The sequence below is a fragment of the Cervus elaphus genome, chromosome 5, assembly GCF_910594005.1.
Source record: "Cervus elaphus chromosome 5, mCerEla1.1, whole genome shotgun sequence".
Lineage (NCBI taxonomy): Eukaryota > Metazoa > Chordata > Mammalia > Artiodactyla > Cervidae > Cervus > Cervus elaphus.
Window position 1 is genome coordinate 120,092,791 of NC_057819.1, and position 13,381 is coordinate 120,106,171.

General features: G+C 59.5%; 3 protein-coding genes across 23 annotated transcripts in view; 1 reads left to right on the forward strand and 2 right to left on the reverse strand.

Annotated features, from left to right (window-relative positions):
- Nucleotides 1-5,973, forward strand: part of MAP3K3 (mitogen-activated protein kinase kinase kinase 3) — a 59,162-nt gene extending 53,189 nt beyond the window's left edge. For all 4 annotated transcript variants that reach the window (XM_043904985.1, XM_043904984.1, XM_043904987.1 and 1 more), the window contains 5 exons: nt 28-176; nt 789-920; nt 1,401-1,530; nt 1,892-2,069; nt 3,267-5,973. In XM_043904985.1, coding sequence (XP_043760920.1) covers nt 28-176; nt 789-920; nt 1,401-1,530; nt 1,892-2,069; nt 3,267-3,495 — 818 coding nt within the window. In that variant the 3' untranslated portion in view covers nt 3,496-5,973. The remainder of the gene's footprint in view (nt 1-27; nt 177-788; nt 921-1,400; nt 1,531-1,891; nt 2,070-3,266) is intronic.
- A 1,368-nt stretch (nt 5,974-7,341) lies between these two features.
- On the reverse strand, nt 7,342-11,347 carry LIMD2 (LIM domain containing 2). 3 transcript variants are annotated; one of them, XM_043905005.1, is made up of 5 exons: nt 9,537-9,694; nt 8,691-8,788; nt 8,461-8,505; nt 8,241-8,380; nt 7,342-8,166 (listed from the first exon to the last, which is right to left on the reverse strand). In XM_043905005.1, the coding sequence occupies exons 2-5, from the start codon at nt 8,733-8,735 to the stop codon at nt 8,007-8,009; spliced, it is 390 nt and encodes a 129-aa protein (XP_043760940.1). In that variant the 5' UTR covers nt 8,736-8,788; nt 9,537-9,694; the 3' UTR covers nt 7,342-8,006. The 3 variants fall into 3 exon arrangements, with proteins under 3 accessions (XP_043760940.1, XP_043760943.1, XP_043760941.1); XM_043905008.1 differs by having other exon boundaries at nt 9,475-9,613; XM_043905006.1 differs by lacking the exon at nt 7,342-8,166 and having other exon boundaries at nt 9,475-11,347.
- A 748-nt stretch (nt 11,348-12,095) lies between these two features.
- STRADA (STE20 related adaptor alpha) overlaps nt 12,096-13,381 on the reverse strand; it is a 28,300-nt gene continuing 27,014 nt past the window's right edge. For all 16 annotated transcript variants that reach the window (XM_043904998.1, XM_043904995.1, XM_043904988.1 and 13 more), the window contains one exon: nt 12,096-12,975. In XM_043904998.1, the coding sequence (XP_043760933.1) occupies nt 12,823-12,975 (153 nt within the window). In that variant the 3' untranslated portion in view covers nt 12,096-12,822. The remainder of the gene's footprint in view (nt 12,976-13,381) is intronic.

Here is a 13,381-nt window from a genome sequence, read left to right on the forward strand (position 1 = left end):
ATGCTCTTTCCTGCTGTTCTCCTGTAGCTCCCAGTGCCCCTATTAATTGGCGCCGAGGGAAGCTCCTAGGCCAGGGTGCCTTTGGCAGGGTCTATTTGTGCTATGACGTGGACACAGGAAGAGAACTTGCTTCCAAGCAGGTGCAGTTTGACCCAGACAGTCCCGAGACAAGCAAGGTACTGCCTTCCCTACGGTCTGACTTCCAATTCCTCCTTCTCAGCAAAATGCCTGTCTTCCTGCACAGACTAATTGCTTGAGATGCTACAGGTTGTTTCTCCCATCATTCTTCCTCCCAAGCTCCTTTACCATCTACCCCAGTCCTAGGAAGAGATTAGTTGGTGTCAAAGTGCCTAGCTGCCCAGACTGGTTTGGATGGCCAGTGCCACAACAAGCAGCTCCTGCCCCCCAGCCCCCCACCTCAGCAGACAGATGCCACTCTCCCAGCCCCTGAGCCAGGAAGGAGCCTGTCTTTGGAGCTTAGCTTTGGCTGTGGCCTTCACTCCAGTTTGAGTGCACAAATTCAGCAGTTATCTGAACTCCTTAGCTGCACCCACAAACCCATCTCCCACCCCACCGTCTGCTGTCTTCCAGCATGGGAATGCCCCATCCCACAGCTTAGCCAGCATTGTGGGCAAGGGCCAGACAGTTGAGACATTCCCCGTTTTCTCCAGCTGAAGTTCCCACGGCACATGGGCTCCTCTGAGGCCACTGACTAGGGCAAGCTGAGCTGATGCCAGGCAGGTAGAACCGAGGCCTGCAAGCCTCGGTGACCACTGGTCCCTTCCCAGGAGGTGAGTGCTCTGGAGTGTGAGATCCAGCTGCTGAAGAACTTGCAGCATGAGCGCATAGTGCAGTACTACGGCTGCCTGCGGGACCGCGCCGAGAAGACCCTGACCATCTTCATGGAGTACATGCCAGGGGTACGTGCCCTGTGACGCAGGCGGACGTGCACGAGAGGGACTGTCGTGGGGCTGCGGCTGTGGAGGGTGGGTCCCTTTGACATGAGTCTGGTTACCTGAGGCTCCAGAGGCTCCAGGGGAAAAGTGAGGCAGGGGCAGGACCTGGAGTCAGCAGGCCCTGCATCTGGCTGCAGTGACGGTGGGGGTGAGAATTGTCCCAGGCTCCCCTGACCTGAGGCTTACAGGGCAGCTGCACCATCCAGTAGGTACTGCCTCTACCTGGAGCACACAGACCTCCCTTCTGGGTTTGGGTCACCCTGGCGTGAGGGAAGGGCTGTCTCATACTTTTCTCCAAGCTGCCTGACAGCCCTTAGCATGGTGCCTGGCCTGCATTAATGGGGACTGGACCTCACTCCCTTGCTGAACACTGGGGGCTGGAAATAGCCTTGCCCTCTTCCCTCCGCCTTCCTGCAGTGACCGCTCTGACTCCTGTGACTTTAGGGTTCAGTGAAAGACCAGCTGAAGGCCTACGGTGCTCTGACAGAGAGCGTGACCCGGAAGTACACCCGGCAGATACTGGAAGGCATGTCCTACTTGCACAGCAACATGATTGTTCACCGGGACATCAAGGGTGAGCGGGGCAGGCTGTGGGCTCGCCATGACCTAGGAACTCGGGGACTCTCCACCTGGTTGTTGTGAACTTTCTGAAACGTGAAATCCTAATGACTTCCTTGGGGGACTGGTGTAAAGATCAGTTCAGTGATTTGGAAAAACACAGCGAAGGGCTCTGCAGATGCTAGCTGTGGTGATGACTGTTCGCTGCTGTATAGATGCCTCCCACCACTAGCCTGTTAGCTCTGTGTGGTTCAGTTCCAGCTCACGAGGCCCCCATCCTACCCAGCAGCCCTTTGGACTGGGAGGGTGGGACAGAAGGAGGATGGCGGCAAGTGCCAGGGGTCCAGGGCTGCAGCCTCTGTCCTTTCATGCCTTAGGAGCCAACATCCTGCGAGACTCTGCTGGAAATGTGAAGCTGGGGGACTTTGGGGCCAGCAAGCGCCTGCAAACCATCTGCATGTCCGGCACGGGCATGCGCTCAGTCACCGGCACTCCCTACTGGATGAGCCCCGAGGTGATCAGCGGTGAGGGCTACGGAAGGAAGGCAGACGTGTGGTGAGTGTGCTGGGGACATGCTGGGACCCCCATCTCCTGGTCTGGGCTATAGTGGCTCCAGTTTAGAAATGGGGCTGAGGGCTCTGCAGTGTGGCAAGAGTGAGGATTGGCCTCTGGCCAGCGAGGCCAGGTTGCAGGCTCCATGTGGGCAGGGGTGGTAGTGTCTGCAGCAGTACACACAGCAGATGTGTTGTGTTTTCACTCTGAACAGCAACTATTCTTGCTGAGAGCTTAGGCCATGGAAAACATCCCTGGGGTGTTCACTAAATGCTTGAAAGAACTTGGATCCCATTTGAAGGCCTGGATGGGTCTCTAAGCAGTAGTGGTAGGCTTCGGCTCCCTTTCCTAGTGCTCAGATGGCCTGCAGCTGCTCTAATTTTGCATCCATCCTCTGAAAGGGCCTGAAAGTTATGAGAGCATCACTTCCTCTTAGAATGTTACTGTGGGGGGGCAGAATAGTGGTCCCTGAAGATGTCCATATCCTAATCCCAAAGGGATGAGTAAGTGTTACCTTATGTGACAGTAGGGCCTTTGCAGACATGATTTTTAAGAATTTTGAAATGGGGAGATGATCCTGGATTATCCAGATGGGCCCAGTATACTCACAAAGGTCCTTATAAAAGAGGCAGGAGATTAGAGTGAGTAGTAAGAGGTGTGACAAAGGAAACAAGAGGTTGGAGTGAGACAAGAAAGGAGCCATGAGCCGAGAACGCAGGCAGCCTCTAAGAGTGGGAAGAGGCCAGGAGACGGGCTTTCCCCTGAGAGCCTCCACAAGGAACTGTCCCGAGTGGCACACTGACTTCAGCCCAGTGAGACTGCCCTTAGGCGTCTGACCTCCACAGCAGGAACACTCCTAGGCTGCTTTTTTATGCCACTGGGTTCATGGTCACTGTTAGAGCAGCAGTAGGAAACCAGTACCGTTATTTCAGAGCACTTTCTGCACATGCTCAGTGGTTCTCCCCGATATCAGGAAGCAGCCGGGTGGGTGCAGGTTGATGAAGCCCACGTGGAAGAAGTTAACGGGGCTGTGAAACCTCTTCTGGCTGTGGGGGCCCTCTTCAGGTGTGTTCACCCCCAGCCTGGCCCATCCTGCCTCAGTGTGTTTCGAGAAAGGCACCTCCTTTCACAGCTGTGTGCGGGACGGCTGGGAGCTTGGGGCTGGCTGTGGGGTGACGCGGGGGTTCTCTCTCTCTCCAGGAGCCTGGGCTGCACAGTGGTGGAGATGCTGACAGAGAAACCACCTTGGGCAGAGTATGAAGCTATGGCCGCCATTTTCAAGATCGCCACCCAGCCCACCAACCCTCAGCTGCCCTCCCACATCTCTGAACACGGCCGGGACTTCCTGAGGCGCATTTTTGTGGAGGCCCGCCAGAGACCTTCGGCCGAGGAGCTGCTCACACACCACTTTGCACAGCTTGTGTACTGAGCTCTCAAGGCCACACTGCTGCCGGCCGCCCCTTCTGCATGGGCGAGGGGCTGCTGAGGGGCTCAGCAAAGTTGGGCCATGGACCACGGAGCTGAGTCCAGCCAGCGTTGTCTGTGCCCTTTTGCTGCTGGGGCCCGGGGCCTGGGAGGGAGGCTGCAGCCTCACGGACTAGGAGCCCCCAGCCTGCCAGACCCGAAGCACCAGCGTCCTCAGCTCAGCCTGGAGGGGAAGGAGCTGGAACAGTGTGCGAGGCACCCAGGGCCCCACCCTCGGGGCTGTGTCTTGACATGGCCATCAGCACCAGACCCTAGAGAGTCTGGGGCACAGGATGGACACAAGGGTCTGAATAGTGTTACTTTCATTCAGAGTGTTACTTTGTTTCTCCTCCCCATGTCTGGAGACCACCAGGGCATCTCTGGGCTGATAAGCCCACCCAAGCCTGAGGTAAAGCCCAGCACCCCACAGCCAATGGAAAGCAGAGGCCTGGGCGGCCCTCTCCCTGGAGCCCCAGGCCAGCTTTGCCAGCCCCTGTCCTTTACCAAAGATGAATGAAGCAACTGTTATGCTGCCTTATTCAGGGAAGGAGGAGCCTGTCCTGCCTGCCCCCATGACCCTGCCCCCCCACCACACACCCTCAAGCAGGGGCCTGAGATGTGGAACTGCCCCCACTGAGGGGAGACCCAGTTCTGTCAATGCAATTGTCTGTGTTTTATAAGTTGGAGTCACTCTTATGCTGTACCCAGTTTCTAAACTGGCGACTTCGTGTGCTCTCTGGGCTCTGAGTACCCCTGCTGTGGGCTGGGGCCTTGGGCCAGATTGGAAAGAGCTGAGGGTCATGGCCCCAGGCCTTGTGCTCCTGGCTGGCACCTGTTCCCCCACCGGAGCAGAGAAGATGACAGACAATACGGTGAGGGCACCTGAGCCGGCTGGCTACCCTGAGTGGAGCGTCCCGCAGAGCCGGGGAGTTGTATCAGGCTGTCTGCGGGTTGTGACCTGCTAGGCCAGAGCTCTGCCTGGTAGAAGGGAGAGCCTGTGTGATGCCACCACCTGTGTCGGGAACCTCCAGCTCTGTTCCTCTGTGGCCAGCCTCTTTCCCTTCTCGCTCCCCTGGGGGTGGAATGGCAGCAGGGCTCGGGGAGCCAGTATCTTCAAGCAGCTTAGAGTCGGCCTTACTTACCTCAGCCTGGGCGCTGGTCCTTTCTTCCGGCCCCTCCCCTCCAAAATGTGCCTATTGCTAGAGCTCCTCCCTCTCAACACCCAGTTTCCTTGGGAGTTGTTAAAAGAGAAAAAAAAAAAAAGCCAGTGCCCAGGGATGGGTGTCTCCAAGGAGCTGGGGATTCGCGCCAGGCAGCTCATTGCCAGCCATGCCCACTCCCCCACGGGCACCAGAACAAGCCAAAGCCTTCGTTGTATGTTGACGATGCACTTTTATGAATGTAGTTTCTATCGCTGTTTTTAGCCTTTTCACATCATGTAATGTGAGGCCTTGTACTTGTTAATTTATATCTCAGATCATATTTGATGGTTTTTATATATATCAATTCTAGACTGTTACAGGTGATGGACGCCTCAAGAGAGAGAAGAGCAAACGAAAGCAGCTGGTTTTGCAGGAATGTGTGTTGCACGGTGCCAGTTGGGCCTGGGCCTCTGTTTCCATCCTCGCCCCCAGGGGCCTCCGTCAGGCACCCCAGCCGGGCCCTCTGAAGACAGTGAGTGTATGCTCCTGCCTCCACCTTGGCTCTTGCCCAGGGAGGGGACCGGCCCCTTGTCTCGACCAAAGCTGCTGATTGGCAGCTCGGCCTCTCCACAACCCCGTCCTGATGGCTGTAGCATTCTTCTTGGGCCCACACCCCAATCCCCAGTCCCCGACCCCAACAGGAAAGTGGTGCCGGTGCCAGATGAGACGACTCTGTGTCCCAGGTTCAGGCTCTCACAGAGCCCCACCCCCGGGGTCTTACCTCACAGGGAATGTGTTCTTAAAAATGAATTTGCCAACAAGCCAACAAATCCTACACTCCAAAAAAACAAGACCCTGATTTTTCTTTTTTTTGTGCCAAAAACTGTGGACATGCTGGCTCAGCATCCTCAGGACCAAGCTGTTGCTTAATTAATTTATTGTTTTTTTTTTTTTATTAAATAATCCAGATGAAAAGTTGTGGGGCCTAGGATGGCCTGGCCCAAAGGATCTGAAGGGCCGTCTCCTAGCAGCCCCAGGCTGGCTGTGGGAAGGGCCATGCCACCATTTGCTTATCATTCCGTGGGGTATTTCGGCCTTGGCCAACCCAACATGGAGAGGCCAGGGCTGGGGACAGTCCACTCTCCACTGCCCTCCTGCCCACCCCAGCTCTGTGAGTCTGAATTGTGGATCGTGCAGAAGAACCTGCAGCCATAGTTATTTGACTATATCTTGACCGAGGGCTTGCAGTGCAAAGCCAGGCCAGTGTCGTGCATTACTTACAATAAAAGGGATCATTTATACCCAAGGGGTCCTGTGGCAGTGCTTTTGGTTGTGGGGTGCAGGCAGTAAGTGTTTACCTGGGAGAAGCCAGGTTATGCTGCCTGTCAACAAGCTTGCGTCCCTCAGCAGAGAACTTGAAATGATTCCCAGAGGGGTCCTGGGCACTGCTAGCTCAGAGACGGCACCCTCTCTTCCTCCCCAACTCCTCGGCGCTTTACTGAGGGTGGACCTACCACAGCTGACTTCCTGAGGTGACACTGACAGCTCACCCGACTTGAGCGTCACTGTGGCTCAGTTCCCAGGACCTCTGTGGGATCCACTAGTCCTCCCAGCCCCGGGAAGTCCTTGCCGGCCGAAGTCACATCCTTGTGAGGCAGGTACCGCCACAAGCCACCTCTGCTGGCTCTTGGGTGAGCTGATGCTGTTGCTTAGCTCTGGGTAGAGGAAGACCAACCTCGTCCCCAGCTGAGGCCTCTGGTGCAGAAGTTAGAGCTGCCTCGAGTGAGGCGCTCTGCATTCCCCTCATGCTCTGAGGACCCAGGCTCAGGGTGCCAACTCTGCTTCCTGTTGGCTCTGTTACTTCCAGGGCAACACAGCACAGTGGCCTATCTACCACCGGAGTTTGAGGCCCTGCTTCCTACCCTGTTCTGTGGGCACGAGGTCACTTAGGAACTTAAGGACTTGTACAGGGTTAGGGTCAGGTAATCCCCCTAGGAGTCTGCCCTCTTGTTCTGCCAATTTACACAGTCCAGTCAGCTGGTGGAAACCAGGACAGTTGGGTCTGGGGCAGGACAGTCCCGACTTCCTGTCTGTATTCTCCTGAGGGGTGGGGGGTCTTAGGCTCTCCTTGTTTGTGTCACTGTAAACTGTTGTCCCCAAGAGAAGAAGAGCTATTTCTCCTTTGACTGCTTGGGATGGTGACCATGACTGCCCCATTCCCTGGAGCTGGAAAAGTGGAAGAGAGACCCTGAAGGGGCACACTGACTCCTTGCTGGGGAAAGGGCACAGAGACTAAGCCCTTGGACACAACTTGTTGGATCCTCTGGTTTGCCCATCCCTTCCTGATTTCCAGGACAAAGAAGATCTAGGTAAGGACTCAGCACCATCACCTGCTGATGGCCCGATCTTGGGCAGCACAGGCTGAGAGACCCAGTGGGGTTCAGTCCTCAAACTCGCTGAGTTTGACGTGGAGAGACCTGGTTGGGAAGAACACCCCCTTTTCTCAGGCTGCCTGGTAAGATCCCTGACACCCATCACCCTAACCACCACCCCCCGCCACCAGTCAAGGCCAGGAATGTGTTGGCCTGATGCTGTTCCCCTTCACCTCTGTGTGGTGTGTCCCTGCCGCAAACCGCGCCCCCCCCATCGGCCATATAACAGAGTCAGAATCTGTCGAAACAGGTTTAAAATAGGATTGATTACAACAGTCAAAACTGGCAGAAGTGGGAGGAGGGAGAATGTGGCCCCGCCAGCACCCCCCAGTCCCTGTGGCTCAGCCTGGTGGAGGCTTTCCCTTCCGCTGCTTCCGCACTGTGGGATGATCCCGGCCCTGACAGGCACGCCCTGCCTCACCTCTGCAGGTGGAGGGGGCCCAGAGCTGTTCCAGTTCCCCTCCCCCTACACTGGGCCCTGGGGGACATTTGGAGAGGCCCAGCAGGGGGCACCCTGGCTCACCTTCCTCCAGTCTCCATGGCTCAGGACCAGGCTAAGGGCAGAGGTAGATGGGGAGACATGGGGGCCACACAGGCCCCTGGGTGGCAGTGAGGGAGCTTGGGACCCTGAGGGGGCATGCTGACTCCTTGCTGGAGAAAAGGCACCTAGATAGGGAAGCTGAGTTTGAGGGCCTCTCAGGGGGGCCCTGGGGTGAGGTGGGGTAGGCTGAAAGAAACAGGAAGTAGGGTGGTGAGCAAACCCCAATCCTGGTTCCCGAACCCCCACCGGCTGAGGAAGAAGGAATCCGGGAGCAGAGCCCTGCCCCTGCAACCCTCTGCCTGAGCAAAATGGCCTCATCCCCTTTCCACCCTCACCCGGGGCCGGGCCATCCAGAGGGGCCTCAGGCTGTCTTGGTGCCAGGGTCCACCTCCTTGTGGGCCCAGAGCTCCTTGTGCTGCTTCCGGCCGAAGCCTTCATCGTAGTTGCCTTTGCTCTTAAACAGCTGCTGAAAGTGGGGCTTGCAGTAGAATTCCCCGTGCAGTGCTGCGTAGCTGCCCAGGCTGCAGAAGCAGAACGCTGTGGTCAGGTCAGGCCGGGTCAGGAGGGCTGGGGCGGGGTCAGGGCCGGGGCGCACCTGAGCTTGGTGTGACAGTGCTTGCAGCAGAAGCAAGAGCTGTGGAAAATGAGCTTGTCGGCCACCAGTCGCTCCATGGGGTACACGGTCTTCTGGCAGGAGGTGCAGGTCTCCTTCACCTGAGCCCGAAGGCTGAAGGACTGTTCCGGGAGAGACTCCATCAGGGGCCTGACTGGCGCCCACCCCTTCCTCCCCGCACAGCCCAGCCTCAGGGCCCTACCTTGGAGCGCTGAACCGTGCTGCTGGAACCGCCACCTTTGGCTTCCTGAGGGAGAGGGCGGTGGGGCAGGGTCAGTTGAGGAGGGCCCTAGACCATCACCAGCCCAGATCCCAGGGACACTCAAGGGGGAAGGGGAGGGAGGCCGGCAAACAGGCCGCTCCTCGTCCCTTCAGGCTCGGGCCAGACACCTGCGGGGATGGAGTGCCCTCCCACCCCGGCAGATCACCTACATGGGAGGGGGTGGCCTGGGCGGCGGCTCCGGCGGCCTGGAACATGGCTCGTTGAAGGCGATGGAGGCCCCGAGTGGAGACGCGGCGCCCGCTGGGTTCTGCAAGGGGAAGTCGGTTGGGAGGGCCCTACAAGCCCTTCCCAGCCCGCAGGGTGGGGGTAGGGGTGTTTACAGGCAGGGGGCTGGGGGGCTGTGGTTGGGACTTTCCCTAAGTCATTTCCTGTTGCTCTGGGTCTTGCCACTTCCGCCCCTCACCCACCCCCCGCTTCGCCCGCTCGGGCCCCCACGCGGCTCCCCAGGGGGCAGGGGTCCCTGAGTGGAACCATGTGTCCCGGGAGGAGCGGAGTTAGCGGGCAGCGGCTGGGGGAGGGGCTCCGCGCAGCCGCCCGAACGCTTCGCGGACCCGGACGCCGCCAGGCGCGAGGGGAGGTCAGAGGAGGCCGGCCCCACTGGGGCCGCAGCCAGAAGCGGCTGCCCCGGCCTGACCCCGGCCCAAAGCTGCCCAGTGCGGGGCCTCGAGTACGCTCCGTTCGTTGGGCCCAGCCCCTGGACAGCGCCCGCGGGCTGGGCCACCCGCCCCGCCCCGCCGAGCCGCCGCCCGCTCCTCCGCTCCGAACCCGCGTGGACCGGACCCCCGACCCAGGAGCCCGGCGGGCCTGGCCTCAGGGACCTCGGCCCCGCCCGGGGGGCGGACGCCGGCCTCGGGACCCCGGGCGAGAGCGATGCACTAAGACGCTCGGCGTCGGGACCCCGTGGGCGGCGGCCCTTGCGCCCACAGCCCCCACCTGGGTCGTCCGAATCGCTAGCCGGAGGCCGGCCCCTCCCCCGGCCCGCCCGCGGGTCTCACCGGGCCCCGGCCTGGGCCGCGGGGCGGGGGTCAGTCTCCGGGGGAAGCCTCGGTGCGAGGAGCGTGCGGGGGCGAGCTGCCGCCGCTGCCAGTGGTTCCTGAGCGGCCGCGGCCGCCGCCGCCTCACCGCGGCGCCGCCCCCGCCGGCCCCCGCCCCGCGCCCGCCCATTGGCTCCGCCGCGCCCGGTGCCGCCTCCGGGGCCCCGGCGCCGCCGCCGACCCCCTTTCTGCGCTTTGTCTTCCCCTCGCTCGGCGTCCCCCGCCTTTGTCTGCCCCCCGCGCTGACCCCGCGCTCCGCACCGCCCCTCGGGCTTCGCGCTCGCCCGCCTCGCGAAACCCGCCGCCCCGTCTGCCCGCTCTGGACCGAGGCAGGGACCGGAGCCGAAGGGTCCGCGCCGGAGGCCTCGGGGCAGGGACGAGTTACAGGTGGAGACGACTCGCGTGACAAATGGCGCTCCCGACGAGGCGGCGGCAAAGGATAACTGGGCGCGCCTGGGCTTTTGGCTGCTTCCATTTCCCGGCTCCGTGGGCCCTGCCGGCGTCCCCGCGCGGCTCCCACGCCCCCTCGGGCGCCGAGTCTGCCCGCTGTCAGGGGCGCCCCGCACGGCCGCCGAGATGGCAGGGGCGGCCGGGCACGCGATCCCGCGCCGCGAGGCTCGGCCCCGCCGCAGGGAGGGCCCCCTCGGCCACCAGCCCTCAGCCCCTTCTGGCGCCGGGCGGCCTGCGCCTGCGGTGCCCGTTGCTGCGGCCCTCGCGAGGCCGCCGTCCCAAAGCGCCTCTGTGGCTCGACTTTGTGGGCTTAGTCACCCCCACTCCCGGCTCCAGCGGGCACCCGCTCCAGGGAAAGATTTCCATCCTTCAAACAAGCAAACCTGGGTTCATCCAAACCTCATTTGACACAGGGAGCGGGGCCTGAGGATTTGAAGTGACTTGTTCAAATAACAGAGACGAGTGGCAGGGTTGGCGTCAAGAGGCTGGGCCTCCGGACCCCTGCCCCGTGGCCAAGCCGGTGGGCACCCCAAGTCCCGGGTACACGAGGCCAGGCGCCTAACTCCTCAGCTCTGCGAGGAGGACAGGGGAGCCTGTCCCCGTGGCATCTCTGCAGGGACACCAGGGACTGCTGAGCCGCGCCTGCCATCCGGCTGGAAGCTGTTTCACAAAGCGCAGCCCTAAACATAGCGCCTGCCCACATGGTGGCAGGAACAGAAAGAGCGGCTCCACAGCGAGGCCCACACACTTGTCAGGAACAAATGGCATCGGGCGCCCCAGCCGCAGGCTGTTCCCATGGCTGCCTCAAGGCGCCCTCCCTGTGGTTCGCTTTTCTCCTGGGCTCCCTGTCCCTCTATGGAGGAAGATTTACATTCGGGTTGAGCTGCAGCCCTCAGGCCTCCCCGGATGGGGTGCGTGAGAACTGAAACTGTTAAGGGGCCTCTCTTTTCCATCTGAGCTTCCACACCTGTCTGTCTGCAGATTCTCAAGGGGGTTGGGGTGATGTGAGAAAGGTGAAGCCCGCGGAGGTGTGGGGAGCAGCACTGGGCTAGCCCCTGGGCACCGCCTGGCCCCTTGGCCCTGCCCAGGACCATCCGTGTGCTGAGCTGCAGCCGTTCCCACAGAATCAGCACTCTGCGTGCTGAGGATGAGCTGATGGCAAGGTGAAGCAAGCAGACCAGAGGAAAGAAAACAAGCTGATAATGGTGTGAAGAAAAGGGAACTTGAGGTTTAAAGAAAAAAAAAAAAAAACCTGAACTGGGCAGGAGGGTTGGAAATAAATGTGAGCTGGCCTGCTCACTCCCTCCATTTCAGGGTTCCCCACTCCCTCCAGGGTCCTGCCGTCTCCTTAACCCCTGTAACTGGGGAAGAGTTATTTTTTTTCTAAGTGGTGTTAGTTTCTCAGGAAAGGGAAAGCGAGGGCATATGAGGGGGTGAAGCAGCTATAGGCAAGAGGGAGGGGCACTTCCTTGGTCTGACATTTGAAGTGCTGGAGCTCGCTAGAGGGGCACCTACCCCGAGGGATGGGGATGGGTAGGGCAAGGGGCCCAGCCGGGGTGCATGCAGGCCAGGAGGAAGCACCGTGGAGGAAACCCAGGTCATCCTGACCCCTGGCCCAGACTCCTGGCCACCAGCCAGGATGGAGGGGAGGACCAGGTCTGGGTCTTAGGTTACCTGCTCTCTGAGTATTGGTTTCCAAGGTAAGGAGACACCACGAGTCCTGTTGCACAACAATCCCATTCACCTCCTTTCCTGCCAAAAGGGAGCATCTTCTGCCTGGCCTTCACTGGCCCAGACGTGGTCCCGAGGAAGAGCCAGCCCTAGACCTCAGACCCTTCCTGCTCCAAAGTGTTTTGATGGCTACAGGCTAAAATGGTCCCAACATCAGACAGTTAGAGACAAATCTATCATGGGTTTTAAATGAAATGTGTATTGTGAGGCTATCTTATGAAGGAGGTCACTGCTATGGCTCCATGGGCATGTGTGGAAACCTCTCAGATGGCAGAACCCAGGGCGGGATGACTTGTGTCTGAGCCTGCGTGGCCAACGCACAATGATGTCACTCTCCGGTGGACTCTCTGGAACTTTTTAATTTGTTCTGGCAATGAAACTAACATGGCATAAGAACTTAAGCCCCTCAGGCTGGGCAGCACCAAGGCAGCCAGCAGGGTTCAGTTAGATGGACTCCTGGTGGGAAAGGAAGGAGTTACCCAGATGAACCAAGGGAAGGTTTCCGGGGTCAGGGGCTGAGTGAAAGGAGGATGGACCACCCCAGCCTTAATCTAGTGCTTAAAGAGAAAAAAATACCCTGTCCTTCAGTTATCAGGGAGAGACCTGGGGAAACGGGGGGGTGGGGGGGGTCCCTCCATGGACCTACAGGATCTGAGAGTAGGGGAGAAGAATGGAACTAGGCTGATAGGAGAGCCGGCATGGGAATAAGTCGCACAGCTCCCCAGGCGAGTCTAACCCTGGGCTTGAACTTCACAGCCCCCACGGCCAGGACAGGACAGTGTCTCTTCCTTCTGCAGAGGTCAGGTCGCCTGAGCTCATAGGACAGGGAATTTCTGGCCCCTCCTGATCCCTGGGTGTTGGGGCTCCCTCGTGTCTCAGAAGCCTTGAAGCAGTAAAGTTTCTCTCCAAGAATTGCCTTTCCAGTCCCTAAGCAGCCAACTCTCCTGGTGGAAATGGCTTTTCTGCCTCATCTGCCCTCAGGAGGGTGGGAATGTGGCCAGCCCTCGGGAAGGGTCCCAGAGGCGCACGCAGCCCAGGATGGAGAACATGCACCTTCTTCAGAGGCTCAGAACTCCCAGTCATCCACCTCCAGCTCTTCCAGGTTTGTTACCAGGCCGAAGATCCCACTGTGATCCTGAGACTGTCTGCCTTCAAAAGTAGTGATGGGGGTGACAGGTCGGAGTAACTCAGGCAGAGCCTCTGAGGCCCGTCGCTTGATCTGGGGAAAGAGAGAGAGTTGCGGGGGGATCCTGTTGCTTTGAGCCTCGGGACATGGTGGGGCAAGGGGCCGTGGCTCAGGGACAGACAGGCTGCTCAAGGCAGCAGGGGAGAGGAAGGAGAGCGCCTTCAGTGGGCTTTAGAAACATGGTCATGTCTGACCCGTCGGGAAAGTGAAAGTGTTAGTCATGCAGTCATGTCTGACTCTTGCCACCCCATAGACTGTAGCCTGCAAGGCTCCTCTGTCCATGGAATTCTCCAGGCAAGAATGCTGGAGTGGGTAGCTATTCCCTTCTCCAGGGGATCTTCCGACCCAAGGACTGAACCCGGGTCTCCCACCCTGCAGGCAGATTCTTTACCATTTGAGCCTCCTCCAGGGAGGAGGAGACAATATCTAAAGACCCGGA